Genomic DNA, 21385 nt, shown 5'->3' on the forward strand with positions numbered 1-21385 from the left:
ACAAGGAGTCCATAAGTGTTCTAAACGAAGATCTAGCAAGGAAAAGTGGTAAATTCCCGAGCACTTAGATCAATCACCTTTATTTTCTTGTTTAAATAACTTTTAATTAATTAATTAGTGTTGTTTGATCGCTTTAAACGAAATTTTAATTAATTAATTCCATATAGTATCTTGTGTTAAACAAAGAATAGAATTGAATAAATTTATTGTTGATTGATCACTTAAGCCAAGGCGAATCTTGTTTATTTTTGTTCTTTTTACAAATATTGATTAAATAAAGATAACGAATTTTGCAATGTAATTCATACATGATTGACACGTGTAAATAAAATCAAATAACTTAGTTTTTAGGTGTCACATTGCATGTATTGTTTGGTGATGAAATTGTGAAAAAGGAAGAGATAGTAGAGGCCGCACTAGGGCTAGATTAGCGATTCTTCCCTAAAAAGAACGTTATTTTAGTACCCTCGCTCCCGAACTCATCTCTGGTACACATAGACCAATTTGGGCATGGGTAAACTTACGATTCGTGCTAAATATCCCTTGAACTCTACTTGGGAGAAAGGCATGAACGAGGTTTATGAGTTTTCCTAAAACTCATTGGCCACTCTTTACTTGTTTCTTATAAAAAAAAGCGTGATGATAGAATCAACTCTAATTCAAGGTCCCCCAAATAGTCAGGAATTCAAATCCTAATACAACCTAACAAGTGTAAAGTCCTAGGCTTTTAAAGGGCCATGGACATCTAAGGAGAAAGATCCCCTACGATGGGAGCACCCTCCTTACACAGGGTATTTTACTTCTTCCTATTGATATGTAATTGACAGCTTTTTTGTGATAGTGATTGGGTTGCATGTCCTTTAACTCTTCGCTCTTTGTCTTGTTATTTTGTGCTTCTTAGTTAGTCACTGGTGTCATGGAAGACTTAGAAGCAACCAAATGTATATGTCTCGATTGTTTGTTCGCAGAGGGTGAATATCGTGCAATAGTTGTTACGACTTGAGCTCAAGTGGTTGAAATCTTTATTGAGTTCTCTTGGTGTGCTTTATTCAAAGCCAATGCGTCTCTATTGTGATAGTCAATCTGCTTTGCACACTGCTACAAACCCAATATTTCATTAGTGCACCAAATATATTGAGGTTGATTGCCATTTTATTTGTGATGAGTTGCAAGGGGGGGGGGATATTTCCACCTCATATGTGCCTACTGGTCAATAGTTGGTCGATATTTTAACCAAAGCCCTTCGTCAAAATCAATTTGGTTATTTATTACTCAAGTTGGACATTTGTGATTTGCATGCTCCAACTTGAGAAGTAATAGGATATATTTGTATATTATGTGATAAGTTTGTATATTTAGGAGTTTAGAGTTTTGGTTAGTTTAGAAGGCTTCCTAATGACACTAGATTTTGTGTATGTATGTATTATATATATTGGATTTCCCCTTAATGAGAAGCCAAGCTATTTCTCCTAATTCTCTGCCTTAATATCATTAGTCGAAAGTCGAAAGCCACGTATATATATTCAATTTGTGCTATAAAAACAAGTAAGCAACCAATCTCAAGAGTGGAAAACATCAAATTTTCTGTTTTTTCTTTTTCTTGAGCAAGTTTCCAAACTCAACAGAAAGGAGAATTTTTTTTTTTTTATACAAGCCAAGTATTACAAGAAGAAAAAAACAGCCACCTAAACAATAGGATTAAGTAGAAAGCAAAAAAATTAGCAAAAGATTTGCAATGAAACTTCCCACTGGTAGCAGATAGAGAAACTGTGACGTGCGTTAGACGTGGGTTGACGATATCACAGTCTCAATCTTTTTACTCAAGTGATCCTTTTCCAGCTCATCTGCCTGAGAGACACAAAATCAATATTAGGTGTAAGTGAACGTAGATATAAGATACTCTTAATCTAACACTCCATTTATTCGATCTGTCATTAATCATGTTAGTTAACAGCGTAATTTGAAATAGTAACGTGATAAAAATATATAAAGTGCTAATCATTTGAGGAACTTTTGGGCTATATGGAGCAAATAAATTAAAACAAGACGAATGATGTTACTTCTCATGAATTGCATTGATAATTGATGCAGAAGTTTAGTTTGTTTTATGCATCAAATGCAGCAAATAACGTACTTGCTAACGCTACTAACTTTAAACAGCGCATGTGCTATTTTGTATGCAGCATGCACATCTATTGAAAAAGTTGGCAAAGTACTAGCTTTGCAAAATAATAAAGATTACTCCATCCATTTTCTTTATTTGCATTACTTTTCTTTTTGGGGTGTTTTTTTTTTTTTTTTTTAATGCATCACTTTTATATTTGATAACTTTATACTATATTTTATTATTTCTCTCTCTTATTTTAAACCACATTCAACTCATTTTATCATTTCTCTCTCTTTTATGGTCCCCACTAAAATAATAAAAATATTTATCTTAAAAAATGATACCAATGAATACAAGAATTTGCTCAATCAAGGTACCAAAAGTGGAATGGACAATGGGAACCTATACCAATATTTTGACCAATTAAGATAACATTCTAACTAGACAGATCACTCCGCAACTTCCTAATTTGTCACAATTGATATAATGCAAATGCAACCACAAAATATGGAAAGTCTTAAAATCTTAAGACATGTTCTCTTCAGATTATTTTGAGTTTAGTTCTTAATTTTCTTTTCTCATAAAATATTCAGTTCACTTCAGTTCAGCTACAATAAGTTCAGTTCAATTCAGTTCAGCTCAATTCAGTCAATCAGAAGAGGCTCTTAATAATCATCTATCAATTTAGGTCCATAAATGGTAGAAATTTCAATATATTTTCCAATCCAAACCAATACGGAATATGTGTTTTTCTGTCTCTATCAAATGCAACACATTTTTTCTGTTCAATTAGTTGTGAACTGGCCTAGTTTCCAGAATTTCAGTCGTATAATTAGTTGTGAAATGTGATCTTTTTGTCCATACATACCATGTGAAATCGAGAAACAGTACATTCAAACTCATAAACAATCACCGTCCACCATATGTAGCCTGTATGTATTGTAATGCATCTAGATTGTTTATGTGGTCATCAAAATTTTATTCAATATAATGAGAATCGATCCCAAAATAACTTAAAATTGAGAGAGTAGCTTTAACCACTTAAGTTAATCCTCACTCTCAATTTAAGATGTTATAGATACGTAATTACTTGTACAATCTAGTTAACTCGTATATAATAAAACTTTTTAAGTACCAAAATAACCATTGTGTTGTATGTGACATGCGAAATTTTTTTACTACCTCTGTTTCACATTTTTTGCAACTTTGAAGGGAGCACGGACTTCTCGGTAAAAATTTGTTTGTGAGTCTAAGATAGAGAGAGAAAAATAAGAATGTGTGTGATGAAAAAAGGGATAGAGAGAAATAACAATCTAAAAGGGAAAGAAAACAATAGTTGCAACTGATGTGTAGCATCCATTTTTGATAAAAGTTGCAAAAAATATGAAACAGAAGTAGTATAATTTTATAATCTATCTCCAGTCGCACATAAATCTCATTTGCGTTTTGTACATAAAGAATGTTAAGGTTAAAGGTAAATATATTATACCAAGTATATTGCTAATTTGATTAATTAAAACTTTAAAAGTAAATATTAGAATAGTGAAACTTATGACTTTTACCTAGGGACAAACTAGTATGAATGAAAAAGAAAATAATAGAGTATAAAAACTAAGCTAAGCTGAGCTAATGGTTGAGAATGTCCTTTAACACGGTATCATAAGCCAACATGACACAAATGTCATAGGTTTAAATTTCATCATCCACTCCCCTTTTAAGTGGAATATAAAGTTCAAGTATGAGGCTCATATTGCGGCAACTCTTCAAGCCTAACATGATCTATTGTAATAGGTCGTAATAAAGTATAAATAAAACTGATATTAGACTTCAACCATAAGCTTGAGTTGATAGATGAGAGGATCCTTTACCATAAAATAAAAAATTTTAAAAAAAAAAAAAAAGATGGAAAGTATTTATTAATAAAGTTGTTTGTTGGAGGGAGACATAGAAAACGAAGTTGCTTGGTGTCGTGTAACTAATTCTACGGTGTATGATAATCTTAATGTTCCCTCTTCTTAATTGCTCTGGTGGGGTTCTATCAAAATATTATTTGCTCTAGTGGGGTTCTCTTGTTGAAATCTCAGTCACTGGTGAGTAGTGACTGCCACCGGTGATGGGTTCATTTTTTTTTTTTTTAATCTTTCTTTATTATTTGTGTGTATGAGTTATTATACTAGTGTAATATGTCATATCGTGTAACCGACTATTATAGGGGTTATTTTGTTAGTGTTATAGGGGTTACTCATTCGATTAGAGGTACTAAGACGGTTAGAGATTACTCAATCCGGGGTTATTTAGTCGATCAAGAGTTACTCACTCGGTCATAATTTACTAAGTAAATAAAGGGTTACTAACTCGGTTAAGAGTTACTATCTCACTCTAGGGATAAAAGGTTACTCATTGATCAAAGATTACTCGTGGATCAAAGGTTACTTGGTGTGTGTGTTAGCTGGCCAAATGTGGCCAGTGGCATATAAAAATTGTTGAACAAAAATGATGCTTAATAAGTCTATTTACTACGACTATTTTTTTATAATGGCTCAAGATTAGTGAGTGATTAAATCATTAGTTTATGAACAATACTTACTGCATCAGGAACGATTATTAGTAGTAAATTATCACTTGTAAGTTGTACAATTATATGAATTATGAGGATGTCATTTATTAATGAAATTCAATTAAATACGGTATTGATCGTAATAAATTTTAGAAATGTTATCAATACACATTATTGCAATATACGAGTACAGAATATGAATTATTAAGTATGCTACACTATCAAATTAATTCATATAATTAATTTACCAAGCCAAGCATGATTTAGTGGTAATATTGTTACCTTCCAACCTGGGAGTTCAATTTCCACTAGACACACTTTGAGGGTGGGGTTCCCTTACCCTTCCCCCTCACTCTCAAAATGTTTGACTCACAAATACCGGATCAAAAAAATCGTAAGGGTAAAGGTACGGTCAAGGTCTTTCTCCTAAAAAAAAAAAAAAAAATCCTTTCAATTAATATAACTGTATAGAGATTAGGACCAAGTATACTTTATAATTTATTTATTAAGTGATGCAAATTATTCATATACTACCTTCGTTTTAGGTTTTTTGCAACTTTGCAATATTTTATATCTCACAAATAATGCTCAAAGTTGCAAAAAACATGAAACGGAGGTAGTAAATGATTGAGTAATTGAGCTGGCTTAAACGGATTCCGAAGCTTTAAAACGTCAAAGCCCGGCCGCTTAAACCTGGCCATATGAACGAATTTCAAGGCCGTTTTTTTTTTTCTACGATTATTGTCTTATGGGCTCCACCCCTCATCAACACTTCAACACTGTATAGCCCTTTTACTGTTATTGACTAACAGGCTATTATGGTTTCCTAAAGCTTTGCAATTTTTTGTCTTATTCATTGATTAGAAGTTTAGAACATATTAACAAGTCATACGCGTAAGTTGTAACAAATACTATCTCCGTTTCATATTATTTGCAACGATTAGACATTTTTCCTCTCTATTTTATGTCAAATCGTTATAAATAATATGAAACGGAGGTAGTACAAAATATACTCTCAAAGAATGTGATAATAATTTTAAAAATAAATTCAGTCATAATTATTTGTGAGATATAAAATATTCCAAAATTGCAACTAAAAAAAATCGGAGGTAGTATATATTTTCGGGTTTTACCACAATAATCTAAATTAATTTTTACAAATATATATATATTCTTTTTCTTTTTTAAAAAAACTAGAAAAAGGAGTTGAATTACCGATCTAATCTTGAAACTTTGACAAATTCAAATTCTCTCTATTATATATGGTGTGTATATATGATCTTTTTCATGTATATGAAATACTTCCTAGATTTTAGTAAGTTCGACTTAAGATAGAAACTTACCAGGGATATCAATTATGCCAATAGAGAAAAAAAACAAAAGACTCGTACATTTATAATAGGTTAAATGTCATATCATTTTATTTAACATGTCTTTAGTGAAGCCAGATGTATTAGTTCAGGTACTTTAGTCAGATTTGTTTGGGTTTTCTTAAATTGTGTTAAATCATTGTATCCATCTAGATCAAAAATTGAATCAAATCACTTTTAGAATAGGTCAGATTAATTATGTCGGGTCAATTTTTGCCACATCTAAGTGAAACTACAATTTATGTATTGTAGGTTCTAGAATATGATTACATGGTTTAGAATATGCATGTTATTTGTGGTTTAAAGTCAACGTTGTTTTAAGTTCATTTCACTAAAACTTTACATTATGTATAGGATTTATTTTCTTTATTTTTTCTTAAATCAATTTGTTATCCTAGATGACTTTTACTTAATATAAATTAACAATTTTATATTGATTGAAAATATGTATTAACAAGTGTATGAGAAAATAAAGTACTTAATCTAAAAGATAATGACTGAAGTATTTACCTTTTTTTTTTTGAAGGAAAATGAAGTATTTATCTTGATAAAAAGGGTTACCCTCTTTAAAAAGGAATTTCGAGACTTGTTGGTTTTAAGTCCTAATTTATTACCCATTACAAAGTTAACCTAAATGTGAGTGAAGAATGAAATTGAAATCAATTATAAATAGCGAAATTCTCAACGGTGACTCCCTAGTTTTGCTACGCACTAACGGTGACCTCCCCTTTTTTTTTATTATACAAAATGACCCTAATTAAAAAATTTATCTCACTTATGACATTAATGAGCTAGAGTTAATTAATTAAAATAAAAAAACTAACTATGGTTAGCTTTGGAAAAAATAAATAAATAAATAAATAAAAACCACCAACCCAACCACTACCTCCAACCTCATCCCCACCAAATTTAGCCAGTACCACCTCCACTCTCACCAGAGCCACCGAACCCCCTCATCTAAAACGCCAACCTCCCACCCAAACTGCTGAACCATCCCTCCATCATTTCCTCCGCCTACCCAAACCCTAACCTCATAACTCTCCCTCCTCTGACCTTCAATTCTCGCTGCCTCGCTGTGGGTAGGTCTTGGTCGAGGTTTCGAGGAGGGGTGGTGGGTTTAGGGTTTGAGGTTACGATGCTAGGCGGAGTTCGAAGAAGATAAAGAGATCAAGAGAGGGTGGAGGAGAGGTCGAAGAAGAAAGAGATAGAGATCGGTGGTTTGGTGGTCAGGGGTTGGTCGTGGTTTGGGTTCGGCAGCCGGGGGGTGGTCAGGGTTCTGAGTTCGGTGATCTAGTGGTGGTGACAGTGAGAAGGAGGAGAGGAGGGTTGTGGGCGGGGATTTGGAAATCTAGAACTTGGCGGTGGTCGAGGTGGATCGGAGTTGGCTCAGGGTCAACGGCGGTCAGAGGAGCCTGGGTAGCGTCGTCGGCGATCGGAGGAACATGGGTAGTGTTGCCGGAAGGGAGATGGTGGCTAGGCAGGTGGTGGTTGGTTTTTGGTTGTTGGGGTTAATTTTTTTAATTTTTTTTTTTAAATATAAATCTAAACATAGTTAATATTTAATGAAATAAGGTTATGAGTGGGATGAAATTTTTAACTAAGGTCATTTTGTATAATTTTAAAAAAAGGTCACTATTAATGCGTAGTAAAAGTTGGGGTCACCGTTGAGAATTTCCCTTATAGATAATTTAAAATTGAGTTGATTCCTATCAAATAATGCATCACCTTGATAGGAGTTGATTAATCATATTATTAAATGTTCTTCATTAGAGTATTTAACAAACAATAATATAGAAATATAGATGCAATTTAATTCATGAAGAAGTAGTAATTTTAAGATGTTACTCCATATTAATCTAATTGACATCTACGTAATCATAGACAAACTCTTGATGACACATGAATCTAAAAAGTATCTGCCAATTAGAAATCTACGTACTAAATTTAGATCAAGTGATGGGGGTAAATCAGAACCACATACAGAAATTAATGGGGAGCAAGAAAGAGACTGACCTCAAGAAAAACCGTCTTCAAAAGTCTACCAGCAAAAGCAGTGATATGAGCTGTTATTATCTTGAGCTTTAAAGATTCAAACATCTCACACAATTTTACCATTGTGCCCTCTCTTTTACTGCAAGTCAAGCTCACTACTATAGTCCTCTCCCCCACGTATGACACCCTCACCTGTATTTAATCAAACAACAATTTAATTAACATCTACCATAATATTATAACAATTTTATCATATCTTTCAGATTTAGTCAGACCATTATTGCACATATTTTTTAAGTGGTTGCATCAATCATTGACAATAAAGCTACAACTACTTAAAATACTTCTAAAATGAAAATTTGTTTGTGATTATTATAAGTTTATCAAACATTAATTACAGAGATTATACGTAATTTAATTATATTTCAAATAAAAGTGCGTATATCATGATCAAATTTTATTATTTAACCCTACGAAAAAAAAAACACCGATTTTGATTTTAAACACTCACTTACTTCTAAATCATCGATAGATGTTCGACAACAACCATTGGGATCATAATGTTGTTTCCGATGATCAGTCCTCTTCTTCTTGGATTTAATTAGTAAACCAGGCAACTCTTGTTCATAATCCATCATTGAACATGTATTGTCAATTCCATTTTTCGATCTCCGGTATTCGAGATCCGATATATCAGATTTGATTCTCCGTTCTTGTTCATGAAGCTCTTTTATATAGTTTATTGCATCCTTGATTATTGATGCTTTGTCCATCTAGTTTTGTACATACATAAAAAAAAACAAAACAAATAAATAAAAAGTTTAGTTAATAACTTGTCAAAATTTGTGGGTTCAACTTGCCAGAAAGATTTCAATTACTAGAAATAGTAAAATCAGCACTTAAAAAGTGTCTAATTCTAGACAAATGTTGAACATAAAGAAAAAATTATACTCTAAGATGTCAAAACGGGCCAAAAATAGATAAAATTCAAACCTGACAATTTAAATTCAATAACTACCAACTTTTTTTTTTTTTTTTTGAGGAACAATAACTACCAACTTCTTACAACAGTATGCAGCTATTTCAAAATCATCCAAAAATAAAAAAATGATATACATCCGGGTGAATATAAGAATCTCTCAGTACCTTTGAAATGATGGGAACAACAGCTCGAAGATTGTAAAGTCGCTCATTAAGTTTTTTGCGACGATTTCTTTCTGAAACGATGTTCTTAGAAGCCATGGAAGAAGCACACCCATCCGGGGAGCTCGAGTCGTAATCATAGTAAGATGATAATGTTTCATCTAATCCCAAACTACCAACAAATATAACTCAATATCAAATATAAATATAAGATCAAAATCAAAACCAAAACAAAGAAGAAATCAAACTTAAGAGATCAACAAAAATAAGGTAATCAATCACACCTATCGAAGTCTTGATTATCGAAATACATTCCGATGTCAGCTGTTCCCCAATAAAGTGGGTATTCTTCAACAAAACTATCCATCATTTTCAAGTCTAAAAAACTCTAGTGTTTTTATCCAACAAATTGAAGGAAAAAAAAAAAAAAAAAAAAAGCACCGGATTCTTTTCTTTATAGTAGAGATTTAGATTGAGAATCAAGATTTTTATTTTTTTTTTAAGAGAGGAAATTTGTGTACTTTTAAAAGAGTAAGGAATTAGTTGGGAAATATATATAGTTGTACACATTAAGTGACATGGAAATTATTTTTGGTTAGTGGTGGTGGAGTGAATGAGAAAGGTTAAAATTGATGGAAGACTTTTGAGTAGACTACCTATTTTTGTAATTTTGTTATATTATTAATTAAATTTATTAAGCACGTGAGAAGTTTGCTTAAATTTATGATTAGTTTTTTTTTAAGAAAATTTATGATAGTTGATGTTTGAAATGATCATAACCGTCCATGTGTTGTGTGTAATTTACACGGTCTAATGGACTATGATCCCCGCGTTGAACAACTTATTAATGACTTCACTAATTAAAATCTTACTGTTAGACAAGTCAAACCAGTCAAGGTCAGATCGATCTATACAATTTGTATGGTCTAAAGTTGTGTTTAGATTGAGGAAAGGGAGGTAGATAACAAAACAAAGCAAAATAAAACAGAACATATTGTATTTAATCACAGTCTAACAATTTGTTTGTTTTGCTTTGTTCTTTCAATTTTCGAGAGACAATCCCACTTTTATAAATTTTTCCCAATTTTATTCTGATTACAATAGAAAAGGTGCTTTAGATTTGTGTGAATTTAGACTTTGTCATCAACTCTACAATGACTCTATTTAAAGCGAAAACATTAAAAAAAATCATTGCTCACGTTAAGCTTGAAGTGACGGAGTGTGTGTGAGATATGCCAAATATACAAAATATTATGATTTTGATTGTAAAAGTTACGATATTTTCCCTAAATGTGTGGTTTGAAAATGTGTAGTATTATTGTGGATTATATGTGACTTTTGATTAATGAAATTAATCTTCTTCCAATCGGAAAAAAATGTTGGCTTGAAGCTCGTATAGTTCAACTTATATGTGCATGTGAATTAACTTATCTAGTCTGATATGATCTTGTTTGATCAAATCTGATCTGAAATAAGTAAATATAAGGTCAACAATACATGAAGTCACAAACTCACAAATGTCTATTTTTGTAAAGCAGTGTATTCATTCATACAACCTAATCACCTATAATCTCACACAAGTCCATTGATTTTTCTGTAGTTACTCAAACCACTCCAATCGATCCAAATTAATATATACCTAATATTAGACACCCTCAATTCTGCAACCTGCTTCAATTAGTCCTGGTTAACACAATCAAAATAAGAGTATTAGACTAAGTAAACTATATAACCAACTCTCAAGGAAAAAACTACTTATGCACAAGTGCACATTGCACATTAGGCTGCCTTCCATCTGGAATGACAAAAAGAACAATTGGCTTCAAATGTTTGGCAACAGAACATCACATTCGAGTATTCGACATAACAATTTCTCATTAGCTTTCTGATCTCTCCATCAGAATTAGATTCCCATCATTTTTGCGTCCCTAAGTGCTAAGGTGTCTTTTCTAATGCAGGAATTAGTGCCTTCAGATATTCTCTCTTCTTCCTTTCTATTCTCTTCATTATTCTTTTAATAATTTGAACTTGAAATAAAGAAGACGAAATTCAGTCAAGTAAAAAGTAATAGGACAAATGTTATTTTATGAGTTAGTACTAGCTTGTCTTTGGACCTAAGTAACCAGATGATCAAACTTGAGTTTTGTTATATCCTAACAGCTGCACGACAGTACTCCTCTGTCGTCTCATCCCTCTCGATTTCTTTGATAATGTTGTTTCCATTAAGGTTACCTCGTCATTAGGCACGTTAGCAGATATATGGTTACAGCATCAGCAAAACTATTCCATACATACTTGGTGGTATAGATTGTGCACTTACTTTTGTTATGATCTGATGAGCATAAAGGGCTCTGCTGGGCCATCAGCGAGGGCCAAGGAGCTATCAACACTCCGCGGTCCTCAAGCACAAGTGCACAACACAGTATGTGTAGGACTAATAATGGGAGCAATGATCTTTTTGTTAATGGTCCACAATTTTACCATTGCATCAGAATTTCACCTGTAGGATCTTTTTGGCCCCTGCAGTACAACACACTAATATACCAGCAAAAGAAAACTTTTCTAACATGTAAGTTTTCACTTAACTTATAAAGCACAAGTTCGCCTATTTGAGCAAATCAAAATGAAACCACAAGATTATGTGAAAGAAGGTAACATTAACCAAATACTGTAGCATTTATGATTTTTTTTAATTGCAATGTCTCATTCCTTGCTTGCTAATGAATTGTTTCAATCACTTGTATTTCCTTATTGTTATTAGTACATCATTGATACGTTTACTGATTTACATAATAATTTCTTGTATTGTTCTAAAGAATGAAGTCGAATAACATTCATAGCTACATAAAGGTAATCGTAATCTAATTTGATACTTCGTATTAATAAAATTGTATACCCCAAAAAAAAAAAAAAAAAAAAAAATCGAATTTAATGAAAATTTTACCTTTACTATTCACCCCAAAAAAAAAAAAAAAAAAAAAAAAAAAAAAAAAAAAAAAAAAAACCTATTTATCTACTTTAAATCTAGCCATATCCGTGATGGGTATTTTGCTGTTTTTAGGCATCTGGTGGCTAACAAGCTTTTTCATTTTTATTACAAAGCACTTTTCTTTTTTCTCCTAAACAAACCTTTAATCAGAAACATACAAATTTAGGGGCCAACTAATGATTATTACATGCCAAAATTGTACATTTTACGCATACCCTTGATTCGCAAATTGGAAAATAAGATACAGAAGATAGAATAGTACAATAGCTTTTTCATGGGGTTACCCCCCTTTGTGCTTTGTCCCTACCTTCTTTCTACATGGGCTTTGGAGTATTCCAAACTACAGGATGACTTTTGTATAATGCAATACACCTCTAAAACATCTCTTTAGTGTCCATCTCATGATTTAAGGGATTTCTTATGTTTTCCGACACACGAGTGATGGCTCGGGCATCATCATACGCATTATCATCCTTCGATTTTTGTAGCTTGGTATGAGTTGCTTGTGGTGGCATCCTAGCCTGCTCCTCGCCGCAAAAAAATCGCACATCTATGTTCACTCCACGTTCTTTGGGGATGTAGTTTATAATTTCCCCCCTTTGATAATGAAAGAACATTTCTCAGTTGTTCAAATAAGCTTCCCACCCATCTTTGTGTAGTCTTTCAGCCTTTACCAACACATCATTTTTAGCATCTTCAAGATACTGGGCCATTCTACAGGAACAAAAGCACAGCATGAGCTTTAGTATCATGCAAAATACCTCCTTAAACATCTCTTAGTTTCATCATTTGGTAAAAAAAAGTGCATGCTTTGTCATTTTTCATATTACAAGGAAAAAAAAAAAAAAAAAAAAAAAAAAAGAAACAAAAAAGAAGTGGAAGACCAGTTTGACTAACCTAGAGGTCAAGTCCGAATCAGCAACACCCAGCATCCTCACTGCGAGAAGCCCAGCATTTGTAGCATTGTTTATTGCAACCGTTGCAACAGGAACCCCTCTAGGCATCTAAATTGATAAAGTAAACAAGCCATATTCAATAATATCACCCAAAGATAGACGAAGGGCTATACATATGACTAAACAGTCAAACACAAGTGTAGATAAGAAATTGTAAAATGTACATGAACCAACACCACCACCACCAACCACGACCATGTGTAATATTTTATTTTCGTTACTCTGATTTAAGAAATGAGGAAATCATGCACAGTAGGACAAGGGACTCCTACATCCATGCAACATGCACAGGGAACGATTAAATTTTTAAGAAATAAACATCTAGAGCTTCCAACATCCAACCTTTCCACAATCCAAGTATAAAACGAGAAGGGGCTAACACTTAATAAATTTGTACAGAATACCTGAACAATTGACAAGAGTGAGTCCATTCCATCCAGTGCGGAACCACGCACAGGGACACCAATTACTGGTACTGGAGTAAGTGCTGCAACCATTCCTGAAAAAAACACACTAAATAAATCAAGATTGTCAACATGATACAGAGATCTGAAGGAATAGGCAAGTGTTAAATGAGTAACCTGGCAAATGAGCTGCACCACCAGCACCAGCAATTATAACTTGGATACCTCGTTCCCAAGCAGATGTAGCATATGAAAACATCATATCTGGAGTCCTGTGTGCAGAAACAATTCTGACCTGCAAAAATCAACAAATGCCAGCTGCATTACATGAAGATCCACTGTGTCAGACTGGCATATATAATTCACAGAAGTTGAGAGAAATTCACCTCATGTGCCACTCCAAACATATTTAAGATCCGGGAGGCATCTTTCATGACAGGAAGGTCTGAATCGGATCCCATAATGATTCCAACTCGAGCTGAGACTGCATCTAAAAAAGAAAGAGCATGAATTCCCACAACAAGCTAACAAGGTTGACACATAATAAAGGCCGTCAACTACGACAATGCAGCTCACTTTGTACAAGACTTTGAAACGCCAAGCAGCATGGCTTCAAAATTGTTGGTTTTGATTACATTATCGCTTGCCATACTAGAATTACCAACTAACAGCAGTCCACAAACTGCTTTCACTACATTGGTGGAACTTTCAAAGCACAATGTTAGCATATACTAACTGTAATAAGTAAAAATATAAGAAGCTAGGTTTCAAATCTTATGATAGCTTCCCAGATCCAGTAATGGGGAACATTTTATGAAGAATAACGGAAGGAACAGATCACTATGTAGATCTTGTACTATGCAATGTATAAAAAGGCTCAAGGCACAATTAGACGATGAAGGTCCTGCTGCACCAAGGCGCGCCTTGCACAATATAAATCAATTGAAAAATTTGCCTATGTGCGCCTCAGGTGCGCCTCTTTGAATGCGCCTTGCCTAGAGCATTAAAGGCGCTTTACCCCTAATCCCCTAGCGCCTAGGCACACCTTATTATACATTGGTAGCATGTCCTCGCCCAACAGGGTAAATGCTCCCTTTGTTTTTGGTGGTGTTATATTTTTTCATTTGTTGCTAAATTTGCTGAGGAAGAAGACCAAAGATAAATTGGATTGAACGATTCATAATTATATTAAGAGATAGGATTTACAAGAACATGTAGCACTTAATAAAAGGGAATGATGAGAGAGGATCTACGTCGAAGACCAACAGAAAAAACATCTTGGTACATGCTGCTGACCCTATCATATTGGGATTAAAGCTTTAGTTGTTGCTATTTATGGTTATATATTGGAAAATTTGATTGGACTATTTAAAACATAGTATGTGATATCACAACTTTTCTATTCGTTTTTCTGAGTTTGTGACAAGGTACCTTATAAAGTTGTAAACATTTTTATTTCAAAGGAAAGTTTGTCAAAAAAAATAAACAACCTTTTAAAAACACTTTGCGTAAAAAAAAACATTAAAATTTTTTTTTTGGCAAACAAAACCACCTACTTTTTTTTTTTTTTTTTTTTTTGCAAGATCAAACCTTGATGTAATTTTCTCACATTTTTTTGCAATTGACTTTTTATTCTCTCCTCCATCACAGCCATCACATTAACCCTCCAAGGCTCCAACCGTCGCCACCACTATTCTCTCTCCTCCCTCGCACCACCACCACCACAATTTTACATCTCCTCCTTTCAATTTTCTCTCTCCTCTCAACAAAAACCGTCCCACCACAGTTGTACATCCTCTCTCCCCTCCTTACCCCACTAAAGTTGCTCTCTCCTTCTCCCGCCGCCATTTGTCTCATCGTCCCTTGCCTTGCCACAATTTTGAAATTTTATCCCAAATAGATGACTACCAGGAAAGTCAAAGATAAGCTGTGACTTTCAAATGGAGCTCAACATTTTGTCAATTCTTTAGCTTTAGATTATAATGGACCAAATAAAATTGGTTCACTATATATGTGTGCTTATCGATTGTAAAATGGCAAATGATGGTTACAAGATGAGCATAAAGTATAATGGAGGCAACCTCTATTAAGTTTAGGTGCGGCAGCAGAAAACAACCAAAACCTACAAACCTCCCTCGCACCCTTCCAAATAAGAAAGAAAAAAACAAATCAGGTCATTGCTTTTTTTTTTTTTTTTTTTTTTTTAATGCATAAGGTGTGGATGGATAGAGTAGGATGATGACGACGTGAAACAACAACAACCACAACAACAACGTCATCCCAAAATGATCATTTGATAGAGTAGTCAGACATCAATGCACTGTATATTTAGTTCTCACTTCGTGCCACTGCATATATTCAAAAGTTTATAACTCTCTTTTTGTGTCATATCAAGCTGGTATCTACCAGGAGCAAAGTTAAAAGACCAACGTATAAAAAGAAGCTAACTAACCATCCGGGTTGTCTTCTTTCAACAAGGATTTCAGATGTCCCTCCACAATGCCCATAGAAGGGCCAACAATAGTGATGTGACCTATCTTGCGTTGCCTTTTCATTGCTGCAATGACAAATCGACAGTGTTATGATTCATGAAACATGATCATGTAGCCTCTGCAGAAAAAATAAAACGAACTCAGAGTTGAGTTCTCTCACAAACCTGATTTGTCATACCAATGAACAGATGCCCCGGGCAAAGCTAGAGCTCTTGTCATGAGTTCATGAGCTATACGGAAACCTGGTTCCCCCTAACAGGATAAAGATGAATCATATAGAAATTGGGGTGGTTATCATCATCAGCTAACACAAAATGAGATTGAAATGCAAGGAAAAAAGAATCACCTCATCTTCTCCTAGTATGTTATACATGATTGCAGCTGGTGACTTCATAGATGGATCACCAAGTGGAAGACCAATAACCGCTCGTAAATGTTGCTCATATTGAGAGGTGTAACATGATTCGATAGTATGATGTCCACTATTATGCGGTCTGGGAGCTACTTCATTAAGTAAAATCTGCCGCAACCAAATGTAGACTTAGTGTACAGCAAAGAAATGGAAATAATTGTTTGTAGACGTATAAACCAAATATATAAAGTGAATTCAAGGATAAGAATAAATAAAAAATAACCCTCCAAAATGCTTAACATATACAGAAAACAAACCTCTCCAGCCTCTGTCAAGAACAATTCTACTGCAAAGACTCCTGCACCTTCCAAAGAACTTACAGCTTTATGTGCAACATCAGTGGCTAGTTTTCTTACTTTCCATGATACAGCAGCTGGAGCCTTAACAATGTGACAAATATTCTCCCTACCAAAACACCCACAGCCAGTAAGTATACATATTTTCAGTTCCCCATTTTATCAGGGAAGGGAGAAAAAAAAAAAAAAACAAGTTCTGATTTATCCAGGTGTGACAAATTAAGCACTTAATAATGTCGAACAACTTTCTAAACACTTACTTGTGTATAGTTTCAACAGCAGGATAGCAAAAGACAGAATTGTCTCTTCCTCTTGCAACAATGACTGCCAACTCCTGTTATTTGAAATTGCTAGAATAAGAATAATCTTTTCTTTCAAAACACTTATTTGCATCATGGAATATCCAAAAGCTTAATAAAAAAAGCAGGAATTTAACACTAAATAGGTTTTTCATGCTTTCTCTCCCTATTCTCCACTAATAATTGTCTTTTCCCTCTCTATCTCTATTCTGTAGCTACTTTCTGCCTTCTTCCTGCAACAACTCCTAACAGAGACATAAAGTAATTCCCATAGTACTCTCTTCCCTTTGGCCAAATGCTAACATTAGTTCAAATTATTCAAGAAATTCATGATTAAGATGAATTCTCAGATATCCAATCCGGATTTTCAGCAATAATATAGCAAATTGTTAGGTACAGAAATTGGGAGTTTTGGGCCAAATCTTATATGCATGTGCAGAAGTAACAAAAGCTTTACTTTTCTTACTTGTATGAAAATCCTTTTCAGAGATGGAGGGGGAGGGGGAGGGGGGGTTGGGGGGAGGAGAGGTTATTTTACAACTCCTTTGGCACATGAATTAACATTGGAAGATTAAAAAAAAAAAAAAAGGTTACAAACTATTTATACCACTTGAAAAATATACAGAACATTCTCAGTTTTTCAATGTTAACAACCCAAGACCTGACTAAAGCCTCTGCTTTAGGAAAGGAATTTCCAGCCTAATATACGTTCAAGTTGGATGTTTTTGCACATATTATATGTTTTTGTTAAACAATCAGCCTTAGAACTTCTCATATGTACATAACGGTACATCATATTGAACTTGACCCTCAGGTCAAAAAGAGTATCTTAACCTTCTCGTGCTTAAACGGCTAAAATTGGGCAGATCATGCTGTTTCTTTTTACTAATTTAGGGCATATACATTATTATTCCAAGACAGAATGCTACACCATATTTGGTTTAATTCTAATAAGAAAGTACAGAGTAATACAGTTCAGACGAATTTTAATTCTTGCCCATGTTATGCAGATCACTCTGTTAACAGCAAAAATAACCATTTATAATATGCACAATACAGAAATCAAAATAACAACTCATTGCTTCTAATATTATGATGCTAACCTTTATAAATGGAGCCCATTTCTCGACATACAAGCCTCGCTCATATCCCCCAAGGGCTGCAGAATATGAAATGCATATTATATCGCAGAAAAGGTCAAAAGGTAGAAAAACAAGTAGCAAAAAGACAGAGGAAAACAGAAAGAGAAAGAAAGGGACTATTGTTTATGAGAACGAACAACCTATAAGACAAGACAGTTCAAGTAAAAATATTCGTTGTGCAGCTCACTCGTAAGTCATGACTATGTCAACAACAGAGGTAGTAAAAAGGAACCAGCCCGCCATTTACTATATGCTTAGAATATAATGTCAAGAACTTTAAGACATCTAAAGGAACTTAGATGTCTCCAATCAAAGCACAAGCTTCTCTTGTTCTGATAAACAGAAGCAATTAAAATCACATGTTCCCCCTATCTTCAAAGAAATTGCACAGTTTCTATGTAGTTAGATTTAAGCAAAAATGAATCCTAGAGCCACAAATGAGCAATTTTATCATGCTTTAGATTAAAAAAAATTGCAAGAAATTAAATAAAAGAAGATTGAACATATAGAAAAACAATGAGATAATGGAAGGTTAGAAATTCTTATCAATTACTGCCAAAATGTTTTGATGAAAACACTTCAAATCATTTTATAGAGTTCGATAGAGAAGATCATACCACTGACTGCAGAAGTGAGGTCTTCTTCACACTTAGCAACAGCATTACCACGTCCATCGTAGGCAAGCCTTTTACTCTTGATCATAAGAGGATAACCAAATAGCTTTCCAGCACTCCTTGCACTTTCATCATTATCTATCTGCATTGGACATAATTCAACTGTAGGATCCCTAAAGAAGAATAACAAGCAGCAACAAATGTTTCCTAAAAATTGCAGATTGACTAATACCTCATAGGGCACTACCCACCTCCATAAACTCAGGCAAAGGGATCCCATGTCGAGAAAAATGTAGCTTCTGAAGGTATTTATCCTGCATAAAAAGTAATATAGACAGACAAACACAAAATTCTTTATTTGATAGTTTAAGTCTTCCCCTAATTGCACTTTCACATGCCCAAAAGGGGAAAAAAGTAAATATCTTGTTTAAAAAAAGCAATTGCCAACTTCATGAATAATAAAACTAAGATCATCAAATGTTTGTACAATATAAATATATGATAAAGATAATGTGAGCGTAAATTCTATACCTGGATTATCCTAATGGTAGAGGCTTTGGGTTGGCAATCAACTCCTTGTTGTTCAAGCTTATCGAGTGTGACAACATCAACATGCTCGATCTCCACTGTCAAAACTCCACATCTAGCCACCAAAAGGAAACTTGGTCAATATCATCAAATACATAAATGAACTTCAGAAGAAAGGGATGGAGGGTGAGAGAGGGACTATATTTACTGAAATTCCAACCTCTTTGCAAATTCCTCAACTGTGGTACTATCATCAAAGCTCCCAACCATGTGATAATGTGCGAAAGAAGAAGCTGGGCAGTTCTCAGAGGGGTCCAAAATAGCTACTTTGATAGCCATTTCTGATGCAGCTTGACATAACATGCGACCGAGCTGCCCACCTCCCAAAACACCTACTATCTTTTCAGACACACCTTGTACAACCAAAGCCCTATTCTCACTCCTGATCAAACACAACAAAGCAACATATAACCCCCATTCCCTGGTCAGAAACTAGAATACTGAAATCATCAATTCATTAATCAACTACTACGTACTTCAATTTCTTAATAATTCAATAAAAAAACCCACATGCTTCTTTTATCATTTACAGTATTGATGCACATAATTCATGAGATTCTGAAGACACCACACTTTAACAATTATACAATATCAATGTACATATTCAAGAAATAGTGAAGATACCCACATGTTTCTACTATTAATTCATTCATAATTCTAGAAATTCCAAATATACCCACATTTCTTTTAATCTTTTTTTATTCAGCTAGAGCCTTAAACCCCAGAAAAACCCCCAAATGTGCAAATAATCAATGGAAGCTTTGCAAGAGACTAAAGCAAGTTTCTTGCTGTTATCTGATTTGAAAGTAACAGACGAAGAAGAAGCCCAAGCCCGACCCGGACTCAGAGCAGGAGGGGTAGCCGCTTTAGTTCCAGGGAGAAAAACCCCATTTTCACACATTAGTCCCAACATTAAAGAATGCTATCAACAAAATCCTGCAACAAATTAGCAACCAAATTTCACTCTATTATTATAAAAAAAGCTCGCAAATTTACGTTTAATTCTACTCTTTAAAGGGTACGAATAGAAAAACTTTAGCAATGGAATTGATATGAGTTGAGTAATTGTAATTAATAGTTGAATAATCTACTTCAGAAGAACCCTAAATTTCCTATGCTGAGTATTAAATTAGTGCGTTAATTTAAGTGTTATTCGATGATTAAAAAGAAGAAGTAAGAAAGCATATTACCACAGAAAGTGCTTGAATGGAGGAGAGTAAGCTCAGAAGAAGCTTCAATGGGAGTTCAGAATATGCTTCAATGGAGGAGAGAGACTGAGAGTATGCTTCAATTACAAATTCTTAAATGAACCTGGTTCACACTAATTTAGTGTGAACCACTAACATTAGAGAAACTATGGTTGTTTTATTAATAAAAAATAAGTAAGTATAATAAAATGAAAGTTACTATGTTGAAAATAAAAGTCATTTTGGTTAAATATAGGCTATAAGAGGTTAATTTTTTTAATGAAATATTTTATAAGGTCAATATTAATAATAAAGGTCACTATGTTAAAATTAGGGTAATAATGTCGTATTTCAAGTTCACAATAGTATTAAACGTTATACAACTTTTAATAAAGGTTACTATGTTAAAAATAAGGTTACTATGTTAAAAATAAAGGTCACTATATTCAATATAATGTCAGTTACGTGTGTATAAACCTCGGGTCCACAATAATATTATTGTGAACCAGGTCCACGCAAGTATTTCTGTGCTTCAATAGCGCTACGACGAATAGTTTACCTAAATGTAGAATAACTTAGTAATTTTTAATTTTCATATTACCATTTGTACCTTTGTTTTAATCTAAATCCTTACTACTACTAACTATATACTCCTAATTAGATAATCATTCCTTATTTGAATTTAATCTTTTACACTCTTAACAGATAATCATCCCTATCATGTAATTTACAATCATATTTTAATGAATTCAACCTTTCATCCTATTTAATATTCAATACTATACAAATTCATGGACAATAATGAAGTGCACTACGATTTTTTTGATGTATGAAAAT

General features: G+C 33.6%; 2 protein-coding genes across 5 annotated transcripts; both read right to left on the reverse strand.

The window, feature by feature from the left end:
• Window positions 1–1511: 1511 nt before the first annotated feature.
• On the reverse strand, window positions 1512–9597 carry LOC145578932 (transcription factor bHLH35-like). The gene is made up of 5 exons (XM_081636228.1): window positions 9454–9597; window positions 9173–9341; window positions 8542–8799; window positions 8048–8218; window positions 1512–1848 (listed from the first exon to the last, which is right to left on the reverse strand). The coding sequence occupies exons 1-5, from the start codon at window positions 9537–9539 to the stop codon at window positions 1780–1782; spliced, it is 753 nt and encodes a 250-aa protein (XP_081492354.1). The 5' UTR covers window positions 9540–9597; the 3' UTR covers window positions 1512–1779.
• A 2644-nt stretch (window positions 9598–12241) lies between these two features.
• On the reverse strand, window positions 12242–20681 carry LOC145580071 (phosphoribosylaminoimidazole carboxylase, chloroplastic-like). Of its 4 annotated transcripts, none has more exons than XM_081637398.1 (16): window positions 20552–20681; window positions 19522–20297; window positions 19305–19416; window positions 19025–19087; window positions 18777–18915; window positions 18121–18176; window positions 16979–17052; window positions 16680–16827; window positions 16357–16530; window positions 16175–16262; window positions 15971–16075; window positions 13905–14002; window positions 13696–13813; window positions 13519–13613; window positions 13056–13162; window positions 12242–12872 (listed from the first exon to the last, which is right to left on the reverse strand). In XM_081637398.1, the coding sequence occupies exons 2-16, from the start codon at window positions 19662–19664 to the stop codon at window positions 12779–12781; spliced, it is 1614 nt and encodes a 537-aa protein (XP_081493524.1). In that variant the 5' UTR covers window positions 19665–20297; window positions 20552–20681; the 3' UTR covers window positions 12242–12778. The 4 variants fall into 4 exon arrangements, with proteins under 4 accessions (XP_081493524.1, XP_081493522.1, XP_081493523.1 ...); XM_081637396.1 differs by having other exon boundaries at window positions 12244–12872; window positions 13905–14008; XM_081637397.1 differs by having other exon boundaries at window positions 12244–12872; window positions 13905–14008; window positions 19522–19743; window positions 20552–20574.
• Between the last annotated feature and the right edge of the window lie 704 nt (window positions 20682–21385).

Source organism: Chenopodium album, chromosome 14 (genome assembly GCF_948465745.1).
Source record: "Chenopodium album chromosome 14, dcCheAlbu1.1, whole genome shotgun sequence".
Taxonomy (NCBI): Eukaryota; Viridiplantae; Streptophyta; class Magnoliopsida; order Caryophyllales; family Amaranthaceae; genus Chenopodium; species Chenopodium album.

Bases quoted from the DNA above. Each gene is read 5' to 3' on its own strand.
- LOC145580071 (XM_081637396.1), bottom strand. From the start codon at position 19,664: ATGTTATGTCAAGCTGCATCAGAAATGGCTATCAAAGTAGCTATTTTG. The intron at 18,916-19,024 runs GTGGGTAGTGCC...TGTCCAATGCAG, and splicing joins CTTTGCCTGAGTTTATGGAG to ATAGATAATGATGAAAGTGC. The intron at 12,873-13,055 runs GTTAGTCAAACT...TTGTTCCTGTAG, and splicing joins GATTCGGACTTGACCTCTAG to AATGGCCCAGTATCTTGAAG.
- LOC145578932 (XM_081636228.1), bottom strand. From the start codon at position 9,539: ATGATGGATAGTTTTGTTGAAGAATACCCACTTTATTGGGGAACAGCT. The intron at 8,800-9,172 runs GTACTGAGAGAT...GTACAAAACTAG, and splicing joins TTGTTCCCATCATTTCAAAG to ATGGACAAAGCATCAATAAT. The intron at 8,219-8,541 runs GTAAGTGAGTGT...GATTAAATACAG, and splicing joins CATCTATCGATGATTTAGAA to GTGAGGGTGTCATACGTGGG.